We start from the raw sequence: 20679 nt of genomic DNA on the forward strand, positions 1-20679 counted from the left end.
AGCATGCATGTAGTATGTATGTAGTATGTATGTAGCATGCAGTATGTATGTAGCATGTATGTAGTATGTATGTAGTATATATGTAGTATGTATGTAGCATGCAGTATGTATGTAGCATGTATGTAGTATGTATGTAGTATATATGTAGTATGTATGTAGCATGCATGTAGTATGTATGTAGTATGTATGTAGCATGCAGTATGTATGTAGTATGTATGTAGTATATATGTAGTATGTATGTAGCATGTATGTAGTATGTATGTAGTATATATGTAGTATGTATGTAGCATGCATGTAGTATGTATGTAGTATGTATGTAGCATGCAGTATGTATGTAGCATGTATGTAGTATATATGTAGTATGTATGTAGCATGCATGTAGTATGTATGTAGTATGTATGTAGCATGCAGTATGTATGTAGCATGTATGTAGTATATATGTAGCATGCATGTAGTATGTATGTAGCATGCAGTATGTATGTAGTATGTATGTAGTATATATGTAGTATGTATGTAGCATGCATGTAGTATGTATGTAGTATGTATGTAGCATGCAGTATGTATGTAGTATGTATGTAGTATATATGTAGTATGTATGTAGCATGCATGTAGTATGTATGTAGTATTTTTTTTTTTTTTTTTTTTTTTAACATTTAACACATTAGCCGGATGATGGGACTACTACTGTCCCATCATTGGCTAATGTGTCAATCACTGTCATGGTAGCAGGCATCGCCCGATGGGACTTGTAGTCCCATCGGACGATGCTTGCACAGACCCCCGGACATCAGCACAGCCCCCCGGCAGGCCGGCACAGCCCCCCGGCAGGCCGGTACAGACCCCCACAGGGTGCACAGACCACCGGCAGGCCGGCACAGCCCCCCGGCAGGCCGGTACAGACCCCCACAGGGTGCACAGACCACCGGCAGGCCGGCACAGCCCCCCGGCAGGCCGGTACATACCCCGGGCAGTCCACACAGCCCCCCGGCAGGCCGGCACAGCCCCCCGGCAGGCCGGCAGAGACCCCCGGAAGGCCCGAAATGACGGCGCATCATGATGCGCACACACCGCGCATCATGATGACGTCAGGCCGTCAATCAACTGAACTTCCGATTCCGATGCCGAATTCCGATATTGAAAAAATATCGGAAGTCGGTATCGGAATTCCGATACAGCAAGTATCGGCCGATACCCGATACTTGCGGTATCGGAATGCTCAACACTAGACACACATAATTATTTGGAATTTTGGTCTTGGTAACAACTAGTTAGCTATATTATGAACTTTTGGTTCACATTTTATTATTGCTTTGCACATTATTGGCAATTTTTCTAGTGGATAAAAAGTGAGCCACATTATGAATTTTATTCATTGTTTTGCACTATAAGAGTAGTAGCGGGTTTTATATTACATTGCAGCTACAGTACATATTGAACGCAATTCATTTGGTCACTTTGTTCGGTGTCGTTTATTGGTCTGGGGTTGGAACTGATGTGAGATACCCTATTGGTGTTTTATACCCCTCATATTTTGATATGCACATCTCTTGGATTATATGTTTTTAATATTGTTCAAATAAAATGAATTTTTTATCAGTACCATCATTCCTTTGGAGCTTTTTTATTTTATAGGTCCAAAATGTCATTGTATACTGACATTGAACTGCTTATTGAAGGAGGAGGTGACTAGTAGTCTAGGTGCGCTAACTTCATGCAAATCACAAGTGGGGCAATCACCGTTTGTAAAAATGTAAAAAAAAGGAGTTAACAATAAAGAGACCCCACATATTTAGCATCAACATATCCAGAAAAGTTCAATCTATCTAAATATAAAATTAACACGATCTGTATAAACTATAAAGACAAAAAAAATCAAAATGCCTGAATTGCTGGGGGTTTTTGGTTTCTACGACTCCACAGAAAATGTATCACTTAGTTTACTGGGTGCAGCAGCTGTGACAATTGGAGTTTTTAGATGTAGCAGAGCTCAGAAAGTTGCCCCCCGCCCACACCACAGCTTTCTGTGTACATTGTCTATTGACACTGAGCTGCTTATCTGAAAAGGGAGTGTGGTTGGACCACAAAGGAGCTAGTCTGGCATGCAGGAGCTAGTCCTACTGCTGAGTGTCCAGATCGGCCAGATAAGTTACTGCTGGGTTTTTTTTTCGCTGGACTCTCCCTCAGTTCCTTTGGAGATACGTGATACACTTAACGGCCTTTCAGGTAACCAGGTCTGAGATGTCTTCTCTTATTTTACCTTATTCAGGTCGTGCTGGAGCCACTAGGGTTTGCTTTACTGGATACTATAGTCTGTACAGGAACCGGTGGGGTTTTTGCATTTTTTTCATAGTTAGAGCCTTTACTGCAGTATTTACTGCTACCTGTGCATAACACTAGTCTGGCAGTGATAATCTCCTGCTGATAAAACACTCAATGTATTGAAACAACCTCGTATATTCTAATAAGTGACGCATCCTTGAAATCAGTGTCTCAGTCCCAACCTCATGGTGTTCTCAGATTGCATTGCAAAAACCTGCTGATACATTCCCTTTAACTCTTTCAGGATGCCTCATGGAACATTCCCTAAGTTTTCCCAATAAAATCTATTCTACCAGTACAGAGCTTGCAACTTGTTAGGCTGCCAAAATTACTTTGACTATTTGCCCAGTAATTGTAAAAGTGACCACACCAGGCCTGCACTTTCTTGTGTAGATCAGCATGGACATGGCCTTACATCAGAAGTGCCAATTGCACCGCCAGTACTTTGACTCCTCTATTTACAAGAAACTATGACAGCTTTTCCCAATGCTATAGAATAATACAGTAGAGTAGGTGATTATCCAATATCTATTTTTTTTTCCCTGAGGGAAACTGGAGACAATGTCCTCCTACTGTTGATTTTTTAAAAGATATTGCAGATGGTTTACTAGTGGTTCTGTGTAAAGGAACATATGAAACATTTACATTTTATAAAATGTGCCAAATGATAATGCTTAACCTTGTTACATCTGACAAATTCAGCTCTGCTCCATCTGTATCTAAGGAAGAGAAACAAAACCTGAATCTCTTGATGAAGATAACATTAATTCTTCACATTTCTTCTCCTAGTCCCATACAGTTTATTTTATTTTGCACTGGATGTGCCCATAAATGTATAAATGATTTATAAAAAAATCGCATTTCAATAGTTACCAAATTTGAGAGCAGCATAATGCAGGGGCAGATACCCTGATTCCAGCAATTTGTCACTTACTGGACTGCTTGCTGTGATTTTCATAAAATTACTGTTTTCCCTGCTGCTGATCTAGCAGCTCTCTGTATAACCCCATCCACACTGATTAGCAACTTTCTATGTATGCTGTGCATAGGCAGAAATCTGCCAATCAGTGGTGGGGGCGGAGTTATGCACAGTTCATGAATATGAAGGACTACGTGGCAGCAAGCCTACTAGTCTTCTAGTGATAAGCTCCTGCTAATAAAACACTGATTTTATCCAAACTACAGCAAGCAGCCCAATAAGTGACACATTGTTGAAATCAAGAGTCTCTGCCCCTACATCATGCTGCTCTCGGATTAGGGAGCAGAAACTTACATTTAGTGTAAAACACTTCTAAAAGTTACCCATTTTCACACCAATTTCGGCCAGCTTCACCAAATTGGGCGGAATGAAGGGTGCCGATGGTTGTTCTTCATTTCATCAGTTCATGACAAGCAATGGCATGAACTTATTTTTGATCCATTAGGAAGCATATGCCTCTTAATGAATCAGATTCCAACTCCAACACACCGTCTCATCAAGACCAGCACGAACAACATTGATCAATCGGGGCCAACATGCCTGCTGTATTTTATCCCAAATAAATGGATCTTACATCCAGGGTATTTTATGTTTCGTGGTAATCGTCCATCTAGGCAGTCTTCCTCCAGGCAGAGCAGCAAAGCCTGGAATCATAGACGCCATAAAGGACAGGGACAACAAAAGAAAAACAGAAACATCAGCTCACCGGATAGGAAAATGTCTCAAAGTAGGGTGCGGTGCACGGCAGTCTTAGGCCAGTTCCTGAGTATATGAAGCATGAGAAAAATCCCAGCAACTGCAAAAATAATTAAGCCATCACATTTATTATAGTATATAAAAATACAAAGGGGAGATTAAAAATACATACAAAAGATGAGACACCGGGTCTACGCGTTTCGAGATGACTTAAGACTAAGAGTCATCTCGAAACGCGTTTATATTTTAATCTCCCCTTTGGATTTTTGCATGCTATAATAAATGTGATGGTTTAATTGACTTATTTTTGCAGTTGCTGGCAATTCTTGTCCTTCATCATGAAAAAATGGGAGGCAACTGAGAGCTCAGGTTGGAAGGCAAATTATTCTGTGAAAACATGAGCTCGCTGCTTGGCTAGTATCCTCTTCTCTGATAAAGCTTGGAGAAAGATTTGTGATCTAAGGAACAGTCCCAGCAGGATTGTTATTATGTCTGATGCATTTCCTTCTGTAATAAATGCACTGTTCTGTGGATTTTAGTGTCATTGTATTCACAGCGGCCATGTAAACTAGCATTTCATCAATTCATTGATTGGAAACTCTATAAATTCAATGGAAAGAATGAAAAAATATCCAGTCTGAATGTTATACACTTTGTTGTAGCTATTAAAATGTCTAGGCTGTAATGATATATTTGTTTCATGATTAAAGTAGATCTGTCACTAGACCTGATAGAAATTGCATACAATATTAACTAGATATTTTAGACCTGATGAAGCCTGTGTACTTACATTGAATATCCATGTCATAATAGATATATAATCCTCAACTTAAAGCACCTTTCTCTTTTATTTCAGCACTGGAATGGTGCTCTTAACGTTAGGTCCCTGATCTTGGTATTATAATTATCAGCCCCCTGCCTTCAGCTCTTCTCAGCGCCACTCCAGCCCCACGCCGCCATCTTGTGACCGCAACTAATAACTGACGGGAAGTCAGAGGTAACTGTCACAAGCTCTCAATGTAAGTCTATTGGAGCCTCGTTCTGGCTTTCTTAGACTCACATTGATTTATATTTTTCTGGATCACCTATCTAATCACCCATTTTGACCAGAGCGTTATAATTGATCCAGATTATATCTACAACCATCCATCTTGTATAGGCTCCAATACCCTGGTCTAGTAATACCTTTTGAAAAGTAAAATCTGGAGTCAACCCATATACATAGATTGGTTTGTATTGGGGCCACACAGTGTACATGCCATTAAGCTGCCCCAATTGTGCCATAGCAGCAATTGCAGTGTTAGTGTCAAGCTGTATTATTTCCGGTAAGGAAGGGGAGCCTCAAACTATTCCTGGAACTGGGACCCTAACTATCCCTGACCCGGAGGTACTCTTGAAGGTAGAGAGACCTGAGTCTCCAACCTTACTAAGCTCCTGTTAAACCCTGATCTGTCACATCCCCCACCCCATGAGGCTTGGGATGGAAATGTAAACAGGAGACAAAGACAAAACAGGCATAAAAGAAATAACTATCATACAAAAACACTAATCAACAATAGGGAGGAGAATAGGGACAGGGAGGAATAAACTAAATGGAAACAGGGACCAGGAGATAAACACACATGTACAACAGCAAACTTCAAAACAGCTACAACTCTACTTCAACCACTTAGCTTTCGCACACACCACAGGATGCCTTTTCTGACCTGCAGGAACATGGTCTGACCATACCACAGCACCTAGGCAGGGGAGAAAGCAAAAGAGAGTATACAGACAGGACACAATGGGACACAGCTGATTATTTCTGTGTGGTAAAACATTGTTTAAAAACACAGGTAAGGAAATGTTTTATCTCACAGAAAGAATTAGATGCAATCTCATGCTGTCCTGTCTGTATACTTTCTTTTTCTTCCTCTCCTTCCCAGTGGCTGTGGTATACCCAACTATGTCCCTGTACGGTCAGACACAGATATTACACAGTACACAGCAGGGGGACGTTTATAAGATTATCTCAGCACTGGAACATTTTTTAACACATCAAATTATTGAATATAATGTACTTAGTGGGACAACCACCTTTAATTTTACTCTAATGCCAGTCTGTACTCAAATCCATCCACGAAGCTTCTTAGAGACTGAGTGGATTTATACTAGACCACCTCAAAATAATTTACCCAACATACATGTCACGTAGTTCATTGAAGCAAAGCCTCATGATGAGATTTTGGCATCTACCGAGTTAAACTAATTGGGCACTGTGGCAGTACATTACAAATAATAATGGCATTTGTGTTACAGTAGACTGCATGGAGATGAAGCGGATAAACAAATATTCATCAACAAGCCACACGCTGTTTGATTAGTAGCGCAGTTCTTGGGTTTTGAAAGAATTGTGTAATGAGGTTCTAGTGGGGCGGAGGGGCATCTCGCAATACATTCTGCTCAGTAAATGTGCCGGCCTTAAGGCTTTGTAACTTTTCTGAGTCCATTGTATTCATGCAGAAATCTACAATATGCATTTACAGCATCTCATTTCTTTAGAAACAATGAAACAGAGGCAAGTACAACTTGTTCAGTAATCGTGTGACTAATAGACAAGTATGTGTGATTGTAAGTAGAGTTGAGCAAATATCTTCAGGTCCTCGCTTATTTGGCAAGCTATAGCACTTGCCGATTAAGCTACAGCGGGAACCCGGCTTCCTGGAGCATGCCGGCTGAACAGCTGATCGGCGCCGCAGCTGCATGTGTCGCGGTTGTTTCACAGTCACAGCACATGCATGGAGAGCCTGTGTGTTGTACACTTCCAAGCACGTGACATCATCATATGAGCAGTCCAGAAATGTTTAAAGGCATAGTAATCTAAAGGTACTGTCACACTAAGCGATATCGCTAGCAATATCGCTATAACTTGTGATATTGCTAGCGATATCGCTATGTCTGACACTTACCTACGACCCGCTCCCCCCGCTGGTTATCGCTGATCGCGCGAGAACGTCCTGGACCGTTTCTCGTCATCAGCTTCCTGCGGCGCTTCCTGTGTAGAGACGAGTGACGAGCGTGGAGCCGGGCGGGAGGACGCAGGATCGCCTTGTGTGACAGGTAAGTAGCGACCCCCGTCCCCAGCGATGTCGCTGGTGAGATCTGCCTGTGTGGCAGCTCACTAGCGACCACTTAGTGATGTACCAGCGATCCTGACCGCGTCATATCACTGGTCGGGATCGCTAAGTGTGACAGTACCTTTAGTGTATGTAAACTTTTGACTTTGCATTAAGTAGTAGAAATGCCTTAAAACTTTCTCTCTCTCTCATTATTCTGGCATTTGGCAAACATTGATAATTATGGTAATCCTAATTGTCCTAAAAGGGGAAGGTTTACTCTGATTTCATGCCCAATATTGAGAAAAACATGCAGATGTGTCTTTTTATATAGTGTATGTAAACTTCTGGTTTCAACTGTATATATTTGCCTATATATTAGAAATTTTAAACTGTCATCATTCAACGGCAGAAATTATGAAAACACAGCATTACTTCTAGAGCTTACGGCATTACTTCTAGAGCTTACGGCATTACTTCTAGAGTTTTACTACAGAAACACCCAGCATACTTTTAGCATGTACAATGATATATGCTTTACACTCATGGGCTTGTACTTTATTAGTTTATATTGATACAGATAATAATAATAATAATAATAATAATAATAATAATTTTATTTCTATAGCGCCAACATATTCCACAGCACTTTACATTTCAGAGGGGACTTGTACAGACGATAGACATTACAGCATAACAATAATCACGTAGATCATAACAGATACCAAGAGGAATGAGGGCCCTGCTCGCAAGCTTACAATCTATAATATAATAAATTGTTCAGCCATGTGGAGGAAATAGGCTCCCGCTGCAAAATATATTTATTAGCAGCACTTAATTCTGTGAGGCTTCTATGACATCCATAAAAGACCAGTTGCTACATGTATATATCATTTCCTGCTGGTTTCAAGGACAGGTGCAAGGGTTTGATGTGACTCAAGTGCCTTTTTTTTCTTCTTCGACACATTCTAATTTTCAGTTACTCTCGTCTCTGTTACAGACGTATAGATAGCTCTGTAATGGAGGCTGATGAATGGCTATGATAAAGCGCACAGAAGCCAGCCAGGTGTCTCGGCTAGATAGCTCTCATCAGCCGGAGACATTCTCAAGGAATCTGCACGATTCCCAACTCTGATATCTCTGTTGGAAATGCAGAAGCAAGGCAATTTGCAACAAGGGATCGCATCCATTTTAGCGCCCGAAGTCAGACGAGCATTCAGTTTTGAAGTTATTGTCGTCGTTGAGAGAGACCTGAGGGAACAAAATGATGAGAACATTCAGCCAATCATATGTGATATGGAAACACCAGGGAAAGAATTGACTAGAAAAGAAAACACAATTCATAATTCTTTCTAAAGAACCTCATGCCAAATAGTAGCAGATTGTGAAAATGACCATAATTAGGATTTATTTTAACAGCAGAAACTTAATAGCGTCACTTTAACTGCTGTGCCACCACTGAAAATGATCATTAAAGGGAGCCAATCTGCTGACATTTCGTTTTCTCTTGTGTAATATAGCAAATATTTTCCAACCAGTTTATCTCATTTAGAAATCAATCTAAAAATATTCTACTTATGGATCTTCAATCACTTTGAAGGTAAAATTATGAAACTATTTCAGTTTCTTTTATTACATTTCCCGGTTGGCCAGTTTGTTTCCTGTTATTTACTTATGTCTAATCTTCATTTCTATCTGTTCCTATAGTCACAAATTGATAAATCAAAGGCTTTCCTCTTTTTTGCAATACATTTTATCTTTCTTTTTATACATTTCCTTCTTCTTCTTCTGGGACAGTAGCAATTGTTGGGGCGCCATGAAATTGACAGCCCTTTGGTGCATAATTTGGTCCATTTTGGGTGCGTTCCCACTAATGTGTCTTCTGAGGCCAATCATGTCCACAGTTGCATGCATTGTTTGGCATCACGGAAAGGTGCAGGGGCAAATGCCACTGACACTAGCTGTGTTTGGTCAGCTAAACAGATGAAACTAGAGCAAATGTGCTAACACATCATCTTACATTCATTTAAGCATAGCTTGACAAAAATATCTACTGCCATCTGGATCTACTATGTGGCGTTTCCTTTCAGCCGAAAGCCACATGAAACTGCTATCAATACATACTTTGATTACTGCATAAGTAAAAAAAATTTATATAAAAATGTTGCAAAAGGTTAGGGCTACACAAGTGAGTCTGACCAAGCTCGAAACAGTTGTGTGATCAAAAATGTTTGTATCTTGCTGTTTCACAACTATTTGTGCATTGTGATTGTAAAAATAAATACCCAGCCAAACTGGAAACATGTTGCAATGTCATGCTAGGCATTTGTGACTTGCATTAAAATCTATGTGGGCAAAGTTGTGTGTGACTTCTGCCCAAATATACAACCGGTTAAGTTTTTTCGTGGTAGCTGTAGGTCATGTATCATGAGCATACCACGTCAGAGAGGCGCCAGAAGATCACAGCGACTGGATACACGAACTCCTGCACTGATTAGCACTGCTTCACCATCCTTTTGCAGGTTTTACTTGCTCTGTCATTTGCAAGGATTAATCAGTTCAGTTGATCTCCTGGAGCTTTCCATCCTGAATTGTCTTAGCTGTTCTGTGTTGGCCACTCCCCTCTGACATATATACTCTCCACTGGAACTTGGGAGTTGCCAGTGATAGTTACAACTTCCTGGTATGGTAGTGAATGTGAGCTCTGAATTAGTAGCAGGTGGTTAGTGCACAGTAGTTTACAAGAGATATCTATGTGGATTTGGTATTATGTGTTTATCCTAAGCCTCTCCCATTTGGTTTACCCCTTCTGCTGTCCCCTTGATTTCCACTCAGTTGTTTCATAAGTGCATTTGTACGATTGTAGTTTTCTTTTATCCCTGTCTGTCAGGTTTGTTTTCCTGTACACTTCTGTTCTATATCTCCTTGAGTGGGGGAGGAAACAGATCAACATGCATATAGGAGTATAGCAAGGTACGATACCCCAGCATCTCCACTTTCAGGGGTAATCTGGGGTACAGGGATAGTCTAGGGTTCTCCTAGCTTGAGTGACAGGGAATGAGCCAATTGCCCCGGAGAAATCCTACTACAGTATCGTGACATCATGGTTTGCAGTGCAACATCATTGACAACATTAGGTTTGATGACACATTGCAACACTGTGAACTTAATATTGCACATCACATGCTGCCCTGTAGCTATTGTCTAAAAATTGCACATCCTTTACTAAGGAAGTTGACATGTGTAGGAAGCACATCACTTGAAAGACTAGAGATCCATGGTACATCAATAATATGGTAAAATCATGGTATTACTATGACTATCATTACATTGTTACTTTATGGAAATAAATAGGTGTGAGCAATCTTTTGCTTTAGGAGTTGAGCAATAAGATTTGCGGGGCCCTGGTCAGTTGTCCACAGTCTCCAGACCAAGTCATTATGAACCTTCTGCTGTCTGCACTTTCCTTTGTGCCTCTTTTGACTAGTAGACCCCCATGACAGTATGCATGTGTCACGCTGGAATATAGTGATGTTGGAAGACCTACTAATCAGGTCAGTGGCTGGGAATGCCATAGATAGTTGTGAGTCTATGAAAGTGGCCACTGGACCAGGGTCTTAAAAATATTTGGGCTCGACTCTGACATACTTGCAAAGACTCTCAATAGTTTTACATCCAATAGGTAAACATTGATGTTTGGCACCACTGGTTTTGCAGTAAAGCTCTGTTGGAAGTCATTTTATTAAAAGGAACCTGTCACCTGTTTTGGCCGCTATAAGATGCGGCCACTGCTTTCAGGGCTTATCTACAGTCCCTGATCCAACCTGAAAGATAAGAAAAATAAGTTTTATTATACTCACCCGGGGGGGGGTTGTCCTGTCCGATGGGTGTCACAGGTCCGGGTCCGGCGTCTCCCATCTTCTTGCGATGCCGCCCTCCTGCTTGCTTCATCAGTCCCCGGCATTGCGCTTCTGTGGAGGCGTACTTCTATGCCGTGTTGAAGGCAGAGCAAAGTACTGCAGTGCGCAGGCGCCAGGAAAGGTCAGAGAGGCCCAGCAGCTGTGCACTGCAGGAATTTGCTCTGCCCTCAACAGATAAGTACACCTGCGCAGGAGCGCAATGATGGGGAGCGATGAAGCAAGCAGGAGGGCGTCATCGCAAGAAGATGGGAGACGCCGGACCAGGACCTGCGATACCCATCGGAATGGACCGGACCACCACCCCGGGTGAGTATAAGAAAGCTTATATTTCTTATCTTTCAGGTCGGACCAGGGGCTTATCTTCAGCATTATAGAATGCTGTAGATAAGACCTGAAAGGCAGTGGCCGCATCTTATAGCGGCCAAAACTGCTGACAGGTTTGCTTTAACTATTTTTGCATAAAAAACACAATATTGCAGTTATAAAACCTAAAAGCCATTTATGACATCTTAAAGTGTTTCTCTGTTTATGTTGTGATGATTCCTCAATCTTAGCATTTCTTTTATAGTTTGGCCTTGCACCCTCGTAAGGAAATCTTGGTCACCGCCAGTGATGACCGTCTTTGGAAGATGTGGTCCATTCCCAGTGGAGAGATCATCATGACCGGTGAAGGGCACTCTGATTGGCTTTCTGGTTGCTGCTTCCACCCAAAGTAAGCTAATATTTGTATCCTAATGAACAGTGGTAACATCTAAATGATATTTATGTGTTGTACTCTACAAGAGAAGCCAAAATGAAATTCTCAGTGTTCACCACAAGGTAATGTAGTGTCATGAGGTTGGAAGTGTTGAGCAAATGAGAAAGTGCTTTAAGAGTCAGGCAGCATGTGAAATATAGGCAAGAAGTTGAAATCTATTTACAGCTGAATTCTGTTAGTAATGGTCGAGGAAAAGCAGTAAATTTCATCTACATAGTTCACTGTTCCTGCATCACGACTCTGACAAATCAGTTTCTTTCAAGGTTAGCCAAAGCTTTGTCTTTAATGACAGCCTTCTTCCTGGTTTGATAACATTTTCATGTGAGAAGACCCCGATTCCTGGGTAACTCTAAACCAGTTCATGGAATAATGATAATAACAATGTAAAATATTTGATTCCAGAGCCTTTCCACATGAAATGTGGCCAGTACTGTAATGTTAATTGGGTTTTCTAGCAGATGATATATCAGGAGATCAGCACAGACATGATCCATTAGCAGCCAGTCTCAATGCTTGAAGTCCTTTCTGCCCTCAATAATACCCGGTAACCTTCATGCCACATAGTCTTACTATCATCTCAAGGAGGTATTTACCGCAGATATTGGCTCAATCAGTGTAAAATATACAAAGGTACAGAACAATTTAGCGCAGTTTGGTGTATATACACGTTCCTACCACTCATCCCTTCCTTTACTATGAGATGAAACACTGTGTTGGAAAATAAAATGCAGCTTGTAGAAGAGAATTTTAATCAGATTTTGCTAATACATTGTTTCCATGGTGTCCAGGGACCACAGTACACAAAGAAGAGGAGGATTTTCTCATTAGAGTGCTTGGCGTAGCTTTATGCGATGCTCTTTAATTATGAGAATAAGACCTAAACCTTTATTTCTTCATACATAATACAAAGAAGAAAATATCGCATTCATGTTTTCCGAATATCTTTTGATTTCTGCATGTGGTTTAAGTGAACGTGTTATTTCAATAGCTTTTTCCTAATTATTGTTCTTTAAAATAAACCATTTATTAACTTTTAACCCTTTTTTCCTACAAAGCATCTTTAAAAAGGCAAACAAAAAACCCCTTCAAAAGCAAAATATAATCATATGATCAAATGATGTGTACTTCTTGTACCTGATTACTGTAGCAAGCCAAGATGCCTCATCTAACAGCGTCTATCTTCTGCCGTAAACATGATGAATTGGCATGTGTCTTTCCTTTTTTGGATGACCTCTTCAAGTTGCCAAAACAGTTGGCAATCTTGGATGATGCCAGTCCCTGGCTGCCTATTTCAAGAGGACGAGAGTTTTTGCACCCTCCTTGCAGATTTAGATGCATCTTTGTTGTTCCAGTATATATTGAAGCTATTCACGACCTTTGTCTTGTTCTTTCATTACAATCCTGTCCAATCTTTTTGATTTGTTAGTTGGTTTTTGAAGTTCAGCTACTGGTATCGGCTCCTGATCTTGTTTTCCTGATTGTGGTGCTGTGTCATTCTTCATCTTGCTTTATCCTGACCATTGTTCTTTTAGCCAATCCTGGCTATGTGTTTGATTTTTACAGTTCTTCGGCACATCTGAATACAATCAGTGGCTATACTCAGAACCCTGACCTGGAAATCTCAAAAGAAAAGTTCATATCTCTTTGTTAAGCATGAAAAATAGGGACATTGCTTAGATTCTACAAAATGCTAAACTAAAATAGTCTCAAAAGCTCCAAACCAATTGTCACTTAGAACGTTAATTTTTTTCCTGCTAAACTCAACAGACACCCTCTCTCATGGTCCCTTTTATTGTCGGCAGATTATCAGTAAAATGGGGAAGTTGCAAAAGTTAGAAATTAAAACCAGGATTTGACTATTCACAGCACATTTGTTTGGCTGAAACTGTGATAACGTCATATCACAAGTCATGATGCCAGGATTGGGGCTGTCTGCCTGACCCAGCAAATAATAACCTGAGCTATTATTGCAAAACCCTTTAAAGGATTCTGCGTTCATTTTCATGGCAGATCTTCTCATTATAAGTGAAAAAATAAGAAGGAAAAGTCAGCTCACCACGTTGCAGGAATGCAGATGAGAAGTCCCGTGCGAATGGCCTGGAGCAAGGCAAACTCTTCAGCATTCAATGTGAAAGGGATTGGAAATCCAGCGAGGCATATGTGGTAAAATTCAGAAAAAAATTATCAAAAATGAATAAATTCAAAAACAGAGATGGAATCACCAGCGGCAAACTGACCAACGCGTTTCGGCTAAGGAGACAAATTCATGGAATTCACTACCAAGAATAAGGCTGGGGAGAGAAGGACATGGCAGGAGGACTTTCAAATAAGGCTCCTTAGCCGAAACGCATTGGTCAGTGTGTCGCTGGTGATTCTATCTCTGTTTATGAATTTTATTCATTTTTGATAATAAGTTTATTTCTGAATTCTACCACATATGCCTTGCTGGATTTACCATTCCTTTCATATTGAATGCTGAATATTCTCATTATAGGTGGATATTTTGCATACTATACTTTTTTCGCTTTGACCATTGCTCTGAAAGACTTTTTGCCAGCAAAATCTGTGGAAAAAGAATTGATTCCTTCCCAGCATTGATGCACCAACAAGTTAAGCTGGCTAATAACATTATCGGTTGGCTAAATGATAATTTTGCAGACAGCTATCTGTACCAAATCCCCCATACACAGGAACACTAAGCTCCGCTAAGAACTCCTAGGTTCCTTATGAGTCCTGCTGCTTGACTTCTCTGGCAGTGGCTTATCTCCTTGCTGAACAAAACAGTTAATCTTTGAAAGTCCACCTGCAAGGTCCTTCTCTCCCCAGACTTTAACTGTCGGGGAAGAATCAGGAGGCCCGCAAACACATGAGATATTTGGCTGATCCTGACTAATTCGGTAGGTTTGGACAACTTTTCTCTAACATATATGGGAACCTTTTACACATCATGTTGGGCAGTGAATAATGTTTCTTTGATATTCGAGATGAGCAGTTCATGATGATTATCCATGGTCTAGGTCAGTGCTCTCAGGCTAAGGCCAGGAGCTGTGTGAATTTCCTTACCCTCTGAGTTCCCAGTTGTGGCTGATGTTTTGCAGGGCTGGTGAGCTGTCACCTGTACGCCTCACAGATGCCTTCATATCAGGTCTGTGAATCAAACGCTGTGCCGGGAACACAAAAGCTCAGGAAATTTGCTCAACTCTTGTCCACAGTCAGAGAATGCTGACCTGGACCGTGGACCGAGTTATTACTTATACATAGCACAAATAGATAAGTAAGGAAGTAAATTCCAAATAACTTTGATGTCAAAGTTAAGAAGGTCTTCAAGGATATTGATGGTCTGCCCTTAGAATGGACAACCAATGTTTGGTTGTTGAGAGGATGCCCTGAATATCTGTGATTTGCTCAAGCCAAAATATTAGTAATACCATTTGCATGTTATAAATTCCATAAAGCATGCCTTATTTCTCTTACTAGTGTTTTTATATGATATACCTCAACAATGATGGACAGTTAGATTCCAAAATATGTCCATAACATGAATAAAAAAAATATTTTGCTGTGAATATGAAGCCCATTGGGTCGCTGCAGTCAGTGCGAAAATAAAGACATCAAATGCTGCTAAATGTCATCACAAGGTTACGTTTCCTTAGCCTAAGTTAAACAAAGCTGCGTTTTCGCTGCATCTGAACTGTGAAGAGAGATTCACAGTATGATTTGACCTCACTATTTAAAGGTCTTATTCATCTACAAAGAGAGCCAAGGACAAGCAATTTTAGCTTTTGTGAACTTCATCGAATATTAAGACAGAAGTTAAATTCCCAACCACTTATGTCGGAAAGTTGCCAGATCTCTGTGGTCACAGTAGAAGGCAGCAGATAATTAATAGAAAGTGGAAGGAAGCCATTGTTTAATGAACGAGTAACATGTTGTAGCAAGAAAACAACCCTGTTACTTATCCTGTAGTGCATGAGATATACTGTAATTGAGTGGCAATAATTCTTTAATCTTTGGTTGCAGCTCCATCTATTCTTTAGTTCTTCCTAAAACTTACTGTATGTAATCATTAGAGTAAAGTAATGGCAGGTCCAGGCTCAATGCATTAATGAATATGTTTGGAAGTCCTTCATTGCACTATAATTGCTAATTTTGCAAAAGTAACTACTATATCTGTCGAGTGGCACAGTTTTCCAAGTGTTCTTAAATGGTAACCTGACTTTCAAGTAACTTTTTGGAATAAGTTGTCCCGTGTGTGTAGATGTAGAATAAAACTCCATTATATTACTTGTATCCTGCATCTTCACAAGTTTTCCCCTCTGCAGGTGCTTACTCTACTTGCAATCCACTCTGAGCTGGTTGGAGGAGACTAGCTGCTTTGATGTGTTCCATACATAGCCCAGCACACAGAGAGAGATTCTTACTCTTCATTCCTTATTGATAGTGATGAGCGAGTATACTCGTTGCTCGGGTGTCCTCCGAGTATTTTGGTGTGCTCAGAGATTTAGTTTTCGTCATCTCAGCTGCATGATTTGCGACTTGTAGACGGGCTGAATACATGTGGGAGTTCCCTAACAAACAGGCATTCCACACATGTATTTAAGCTGTCTAGCAGTCGCAAATCATACAGCTGAGATGATGAAAACTAAATATTCGAGCACGCCAAAATACTCGGAGGACACCCGAGCATGCTTGGGAAAGCCTGAGCAATGAGTATACTCGCTCATCACTACTTATTGAGCACACAGTGTCAAGCAGCAGCAACATGGAGGAAATTACATAACAGTAGCGATCGTTGTAGCTATAAATCCGGCTCCAGAGGGAAGTTAGAAATTTCAGCATGGTTTTTTCTGTGTCTTCCTCTGCCTGTTTCCTCACCCTGCTCCTTTCTCCTTCCCTTTCCTCCCCCCCAGTACATCTTGACTGAGAAAGGTGGATTTAAGCTGTTTTTTCCAAATAAGATGGCGAGTTCAGTGAGCGGTGGAGAAGAGTGGAGTGGAGAAGGAAGTAATTTTTCTAATAATATGGATTACAAAGTTTGTGTAATTGATTTACCCAACGTTTGTTAAAAGTACTGTTCCCATTTACTAATAAAATGCCAGATTGAATAAAGCAGCACAAAATCCAAATAGGCTTGTCACATGTGAATGTGAGCTATATGCTTACTATCTGTAATTTCAACTGCTTAAAATTACATGGAAATTGAAATTAAAGAGATTTTCTGGGATTTTATAAAATATGCATAACCAATTGATTCCTCTAATGCAAACCAAATCCCCAGTGTTAATGTCAGGAGTGCTGAGACCTCAATTCTAGCTATGTGTTGCTAACTGGGCTGCTTGCTGTAATTTTGATATAATCACTATTTTATTTGCAGGAGATTATCACTAGTAAACTTATTGCCATGATGCTCTGTGTAACCCCACCCCACCACTGAAAAGCCGCCAATCAGTGGTGGGGGTGTGGTTATACAGAGCTCAGCATTCAGAGAGCTGCTAGCTCTACAGCAGGAAAAATAGTGATTTTATGAAAATGTCAGCCTGCAGCCCAGTAAGTGATACATAAACCCTGCAGCCAATCAACAGCCGTTAATGTCTCATTTCACTTTCCGAAGTAACTGACATCCTGAGGTAATGAGAGAGCAGCAGCAGTTTTCAATCCTCCTGTATATCAGGTTCATCCGAAGGATGTGAGAGTGATGCAGCCCATTAGCATCTGCCAGTTGGCTTCAGGGCTCCTTTAACAGAACTACTTCAACTGCCTTGGTGCCGACATCGCTGGAATGGCATGAGAATTGAGTAGAGTCTTTGTAGTACATCTGATAACACAAATTAGCTTCTTTCTCCTCCTGAACTGATCATTTATTCTTAAAATACCTCTCCAGTAGAGATGAGTGACTTTGCCTTTTTTAGGGTCGAGTCGGGTTTCATGAAACCCGACTTTCTCAAAAGTCGGGTCGAACGAAATAGGCCGACTATAAGGAAAAGTCGGAGGCCGACTGAAACACGAAACCCAATGCAAGTCAGTGGGGAAGCAAAGTCGGCAGGAAGTGGAGGACAGTAAACACACCTACAGTGCCCATTTCAATGCCAAAAACATCAATTCTTATTAGTGAATCTTGCCAACCTTAATTTACTTCATAATAATAGTTATGCATTGAAAACAGGGCGTTACTTGGCTAAAGTTGTGGGGGGGTAGGGCTGGCTCCAGGTTTTCGTGTGCCCTGGGACAAAGAGTGTCAGTGTGTCCCTTTAACACATACCACAACTCATGATGCTCCGATACGGCACAGAAATATAGGTATAGTACAATGACAAATAATTTACTGCTTACATGACATGACTGATCTATTTTAAATTGTACAATAGCTCAAAAAAAGGACAGTATATTACTCCATACAGTATTATGGCCACCACATTGTGCGCCATACAGAATAATGAGCCCCATATATTTCTCCATACAGAATAATTGGCCACATATAATGTTCCATACAGTATATGATGAGATCCACATAATGCTACAGTATATGATGGTCCCCATGGATGATGCTCCAGTGTGTTATGGGCCAATTAATGCTCCAAATATAATGGACTCCATTTCTAATGCTCCTGTGTATAGTGGGCCCAGTAAATGCTGCTCCAGTGTCTGATGTCCCCATCTGGAATGCTCCAGTATATGATGGGCCTCATGGATGATGCTCCAGTGTATGATGGGCCCTAATAATGCTCCATATATAATGGGCTCCATTTCTAAAGCTCCAGTGTGCAATGGGCCCCATAAATGCTGCTTCAGTGTCTGATCTGCCCCATTTAGAATGTTCCAGTATATGATGGGCCTCATGGATGATGCTCCAGTGTCAGATGTCCCCCATTTTGAATGCTCCAGTATATGATGGGCCCCATTTTTGATTAACCCAGGCATGGTATGTGAAATGAGCTCCATGGAGTAATCTGAAGTGTGTGCTGCCGCATCCTTCACTTTTGGTGTGGGTGAAGGACACAAGGAAAGTGGTTGTTCCTGACCAGAAGCCTGCACTTATGACTCCGTGCTTGCATTTTTTTAAACTTCAGAAGAGGAGGCGATAGAGCTGGAGGTTGTTTCAGCAATGTAAGCCAAAAACAGTTCCTGATGCTCCGGCTTTAAAAGCAGTCTACCTGCTCCCAGAAAACGGAGCCTTACAGGCCTTCCAGAGCTACACCATGACGCAGGCTCAACACCTCCTGCCTTAGCCGCTATTGTGTTTTTGGCACTACCAGCAGATGCACCACCACCACTATCAGTACCAGGTGGCCCCCCACGCCCACGTCCACATCCTCTTCCACCATACTTCCTCATGTTTTAGAAAATTGATCCAAAATACCAGCAAATAGATGGTACTGTATCAGAAGCGTACAGCTCTATACAGTCAAGGGATAACAGTAAATCTCCGTATATATTTCATGAGTCATACACAGTCACTCACAGGCTCAGTATGGATTACCCAATAAAATAAAAAGGTGAAAAAGGGTACAGTATCACCAGATACAAGGTATATATAGTATAGTGTAAACATTCTGAATCTCCGTATACATTTCAGGAGGCAGACACAAACGCTCTCAGGCCCAGTATGGATTACACAAGAATATGAAAAGCTGTAAATGGGTAATGTAACACAAGTGTACAGCTGTATACAGTGTTGGCCAAATTTGAAATCTCGGTATTTATTTTCGGAGTCACCCGCAGACGCTCACTCAGTCTGGGTTTGTCCATAATAAAAAATGTAAAAAAAGGTACTGGATAACAAAATAGCAAGTATATATATTATAGGGTACAATTGAAATCTCCGTATACATAGTCCTGTAGTCAGTCTCAGACGCTTACTCAGTATGGATTTGACCGTAACACTAAATGTCGAACAAAGGTACTGTATAACAAGATACAAGCTGTATCGAGTTTAGGGTAAAAATTGGTATCTCCGATTCACCGTATATATAGAAGGCATAAGCCACACACGCTCACTCACTATGGATGATACCGTAATACAAAATTTTGAACCAAGGTATTGCATCAGTACATACCAGGTTTATCCAGTCTAGGGGTAATTGTAAATTTCCATCTATAATTCCGGAGTCAGACACAGACACTCACAGGCTCAGTATGTATTACACCAGAATTTAACAAGTAGAAAAAGGGAAAGGTAGTCGAAGCGTACAACAGTATACAGTGTTGTGGTACTTTTAAATCTTTATATATTTCAATCTCAGTAAGCCGGTCCAGACTCTCCGCTACTGGAAACTACATGGACACAAGTACAGACAGAAAGTCGAGTGTTAGCAGAAATTTGGGAATTACTCATCACAAGAAAATCTCCTGGTAGATGTTGCAGAGGCAATGCAGACCCTCAATTACTGTGTATGTAGAGACAGCGAAAATGGGTCTTTGTGAAGAAAGGATTGCTTTATCGCAGTAGTGTGGATCACATCACCGTTACTCGTCTCCATCAAACTGTGATCACAGGGAGCGATGTACACATGGTCCTCACTGCCTCTCATGATGTGTCTGGTCATTTTGGAGTGCCAAAGACAGAAGCCACGATTCTATTGGATTGGCATGAGAGGAGACATTGAAAAATGGTGGCAGGAATGTCACACGTCTGTGACTACCACAACTGTGAAAGGTGATCATAAAGCACCACTGCATCCGCTTGTAAGTTGACATCCATTACAAATGGTAGCCATTGACCATCTGAAGGTAGAGGCCAGCAGGACAGGCCATAGCTACATCTTAACCATCATCGATCAATACACCAAATTTCTAGTGGCCGTCCCAGTGAAGGATTTAACTGCCCAGATTACACAGCGGTGGAGCAGGGAGGGGTAAGTATTGCAACTTGCAAGTGATGTGGCCATGACCAAGCAGGGGGGGCACACTCATGGT

General features: G+C 41.0%; 1 protein-coding gene across 2 annotated transcripts in view; it reads left to right on the forward strand.

Annotated features, from left to right (window-relative positions):
* Positions 1 to 20679, forward strand: part of SPAG16 (sperm associated antigen 16) — a 1757100-nt gene that overhangs the window by 776419 nt on the left and 960002 nt on the right. For both annotated transcript variants that reach the window (XM_073553217.1, XM_073553218.1), the window contains exon 11: positions 11578 to 11721. In XM_073553217.1, the coding sequence (XP_073409318.1) occupies positions 11578 to 11721 (144 nt within the window). The remainder of the gene's footprint in view (positions 1 to 11577; positions 11722 to 20679) is intronic.

This window comes from Dendrobates tinctorius, unplaced genomic scaffold (genome assembly GCF_039654945.1).
Source record: "Dendrobates tinctorius isolate UK_male_01 unplaced genomic scaffold, ASM3965494v1 ptg000199l, whole genome shotgun sequence".
In the NCBI taxonomy this organism is placed as follows: Eukaryota; Metazoa; Chordata; class Amphibia; order Anura; family Dendrobatidae; genus Dendrobates; species Dendrobates tinctorius.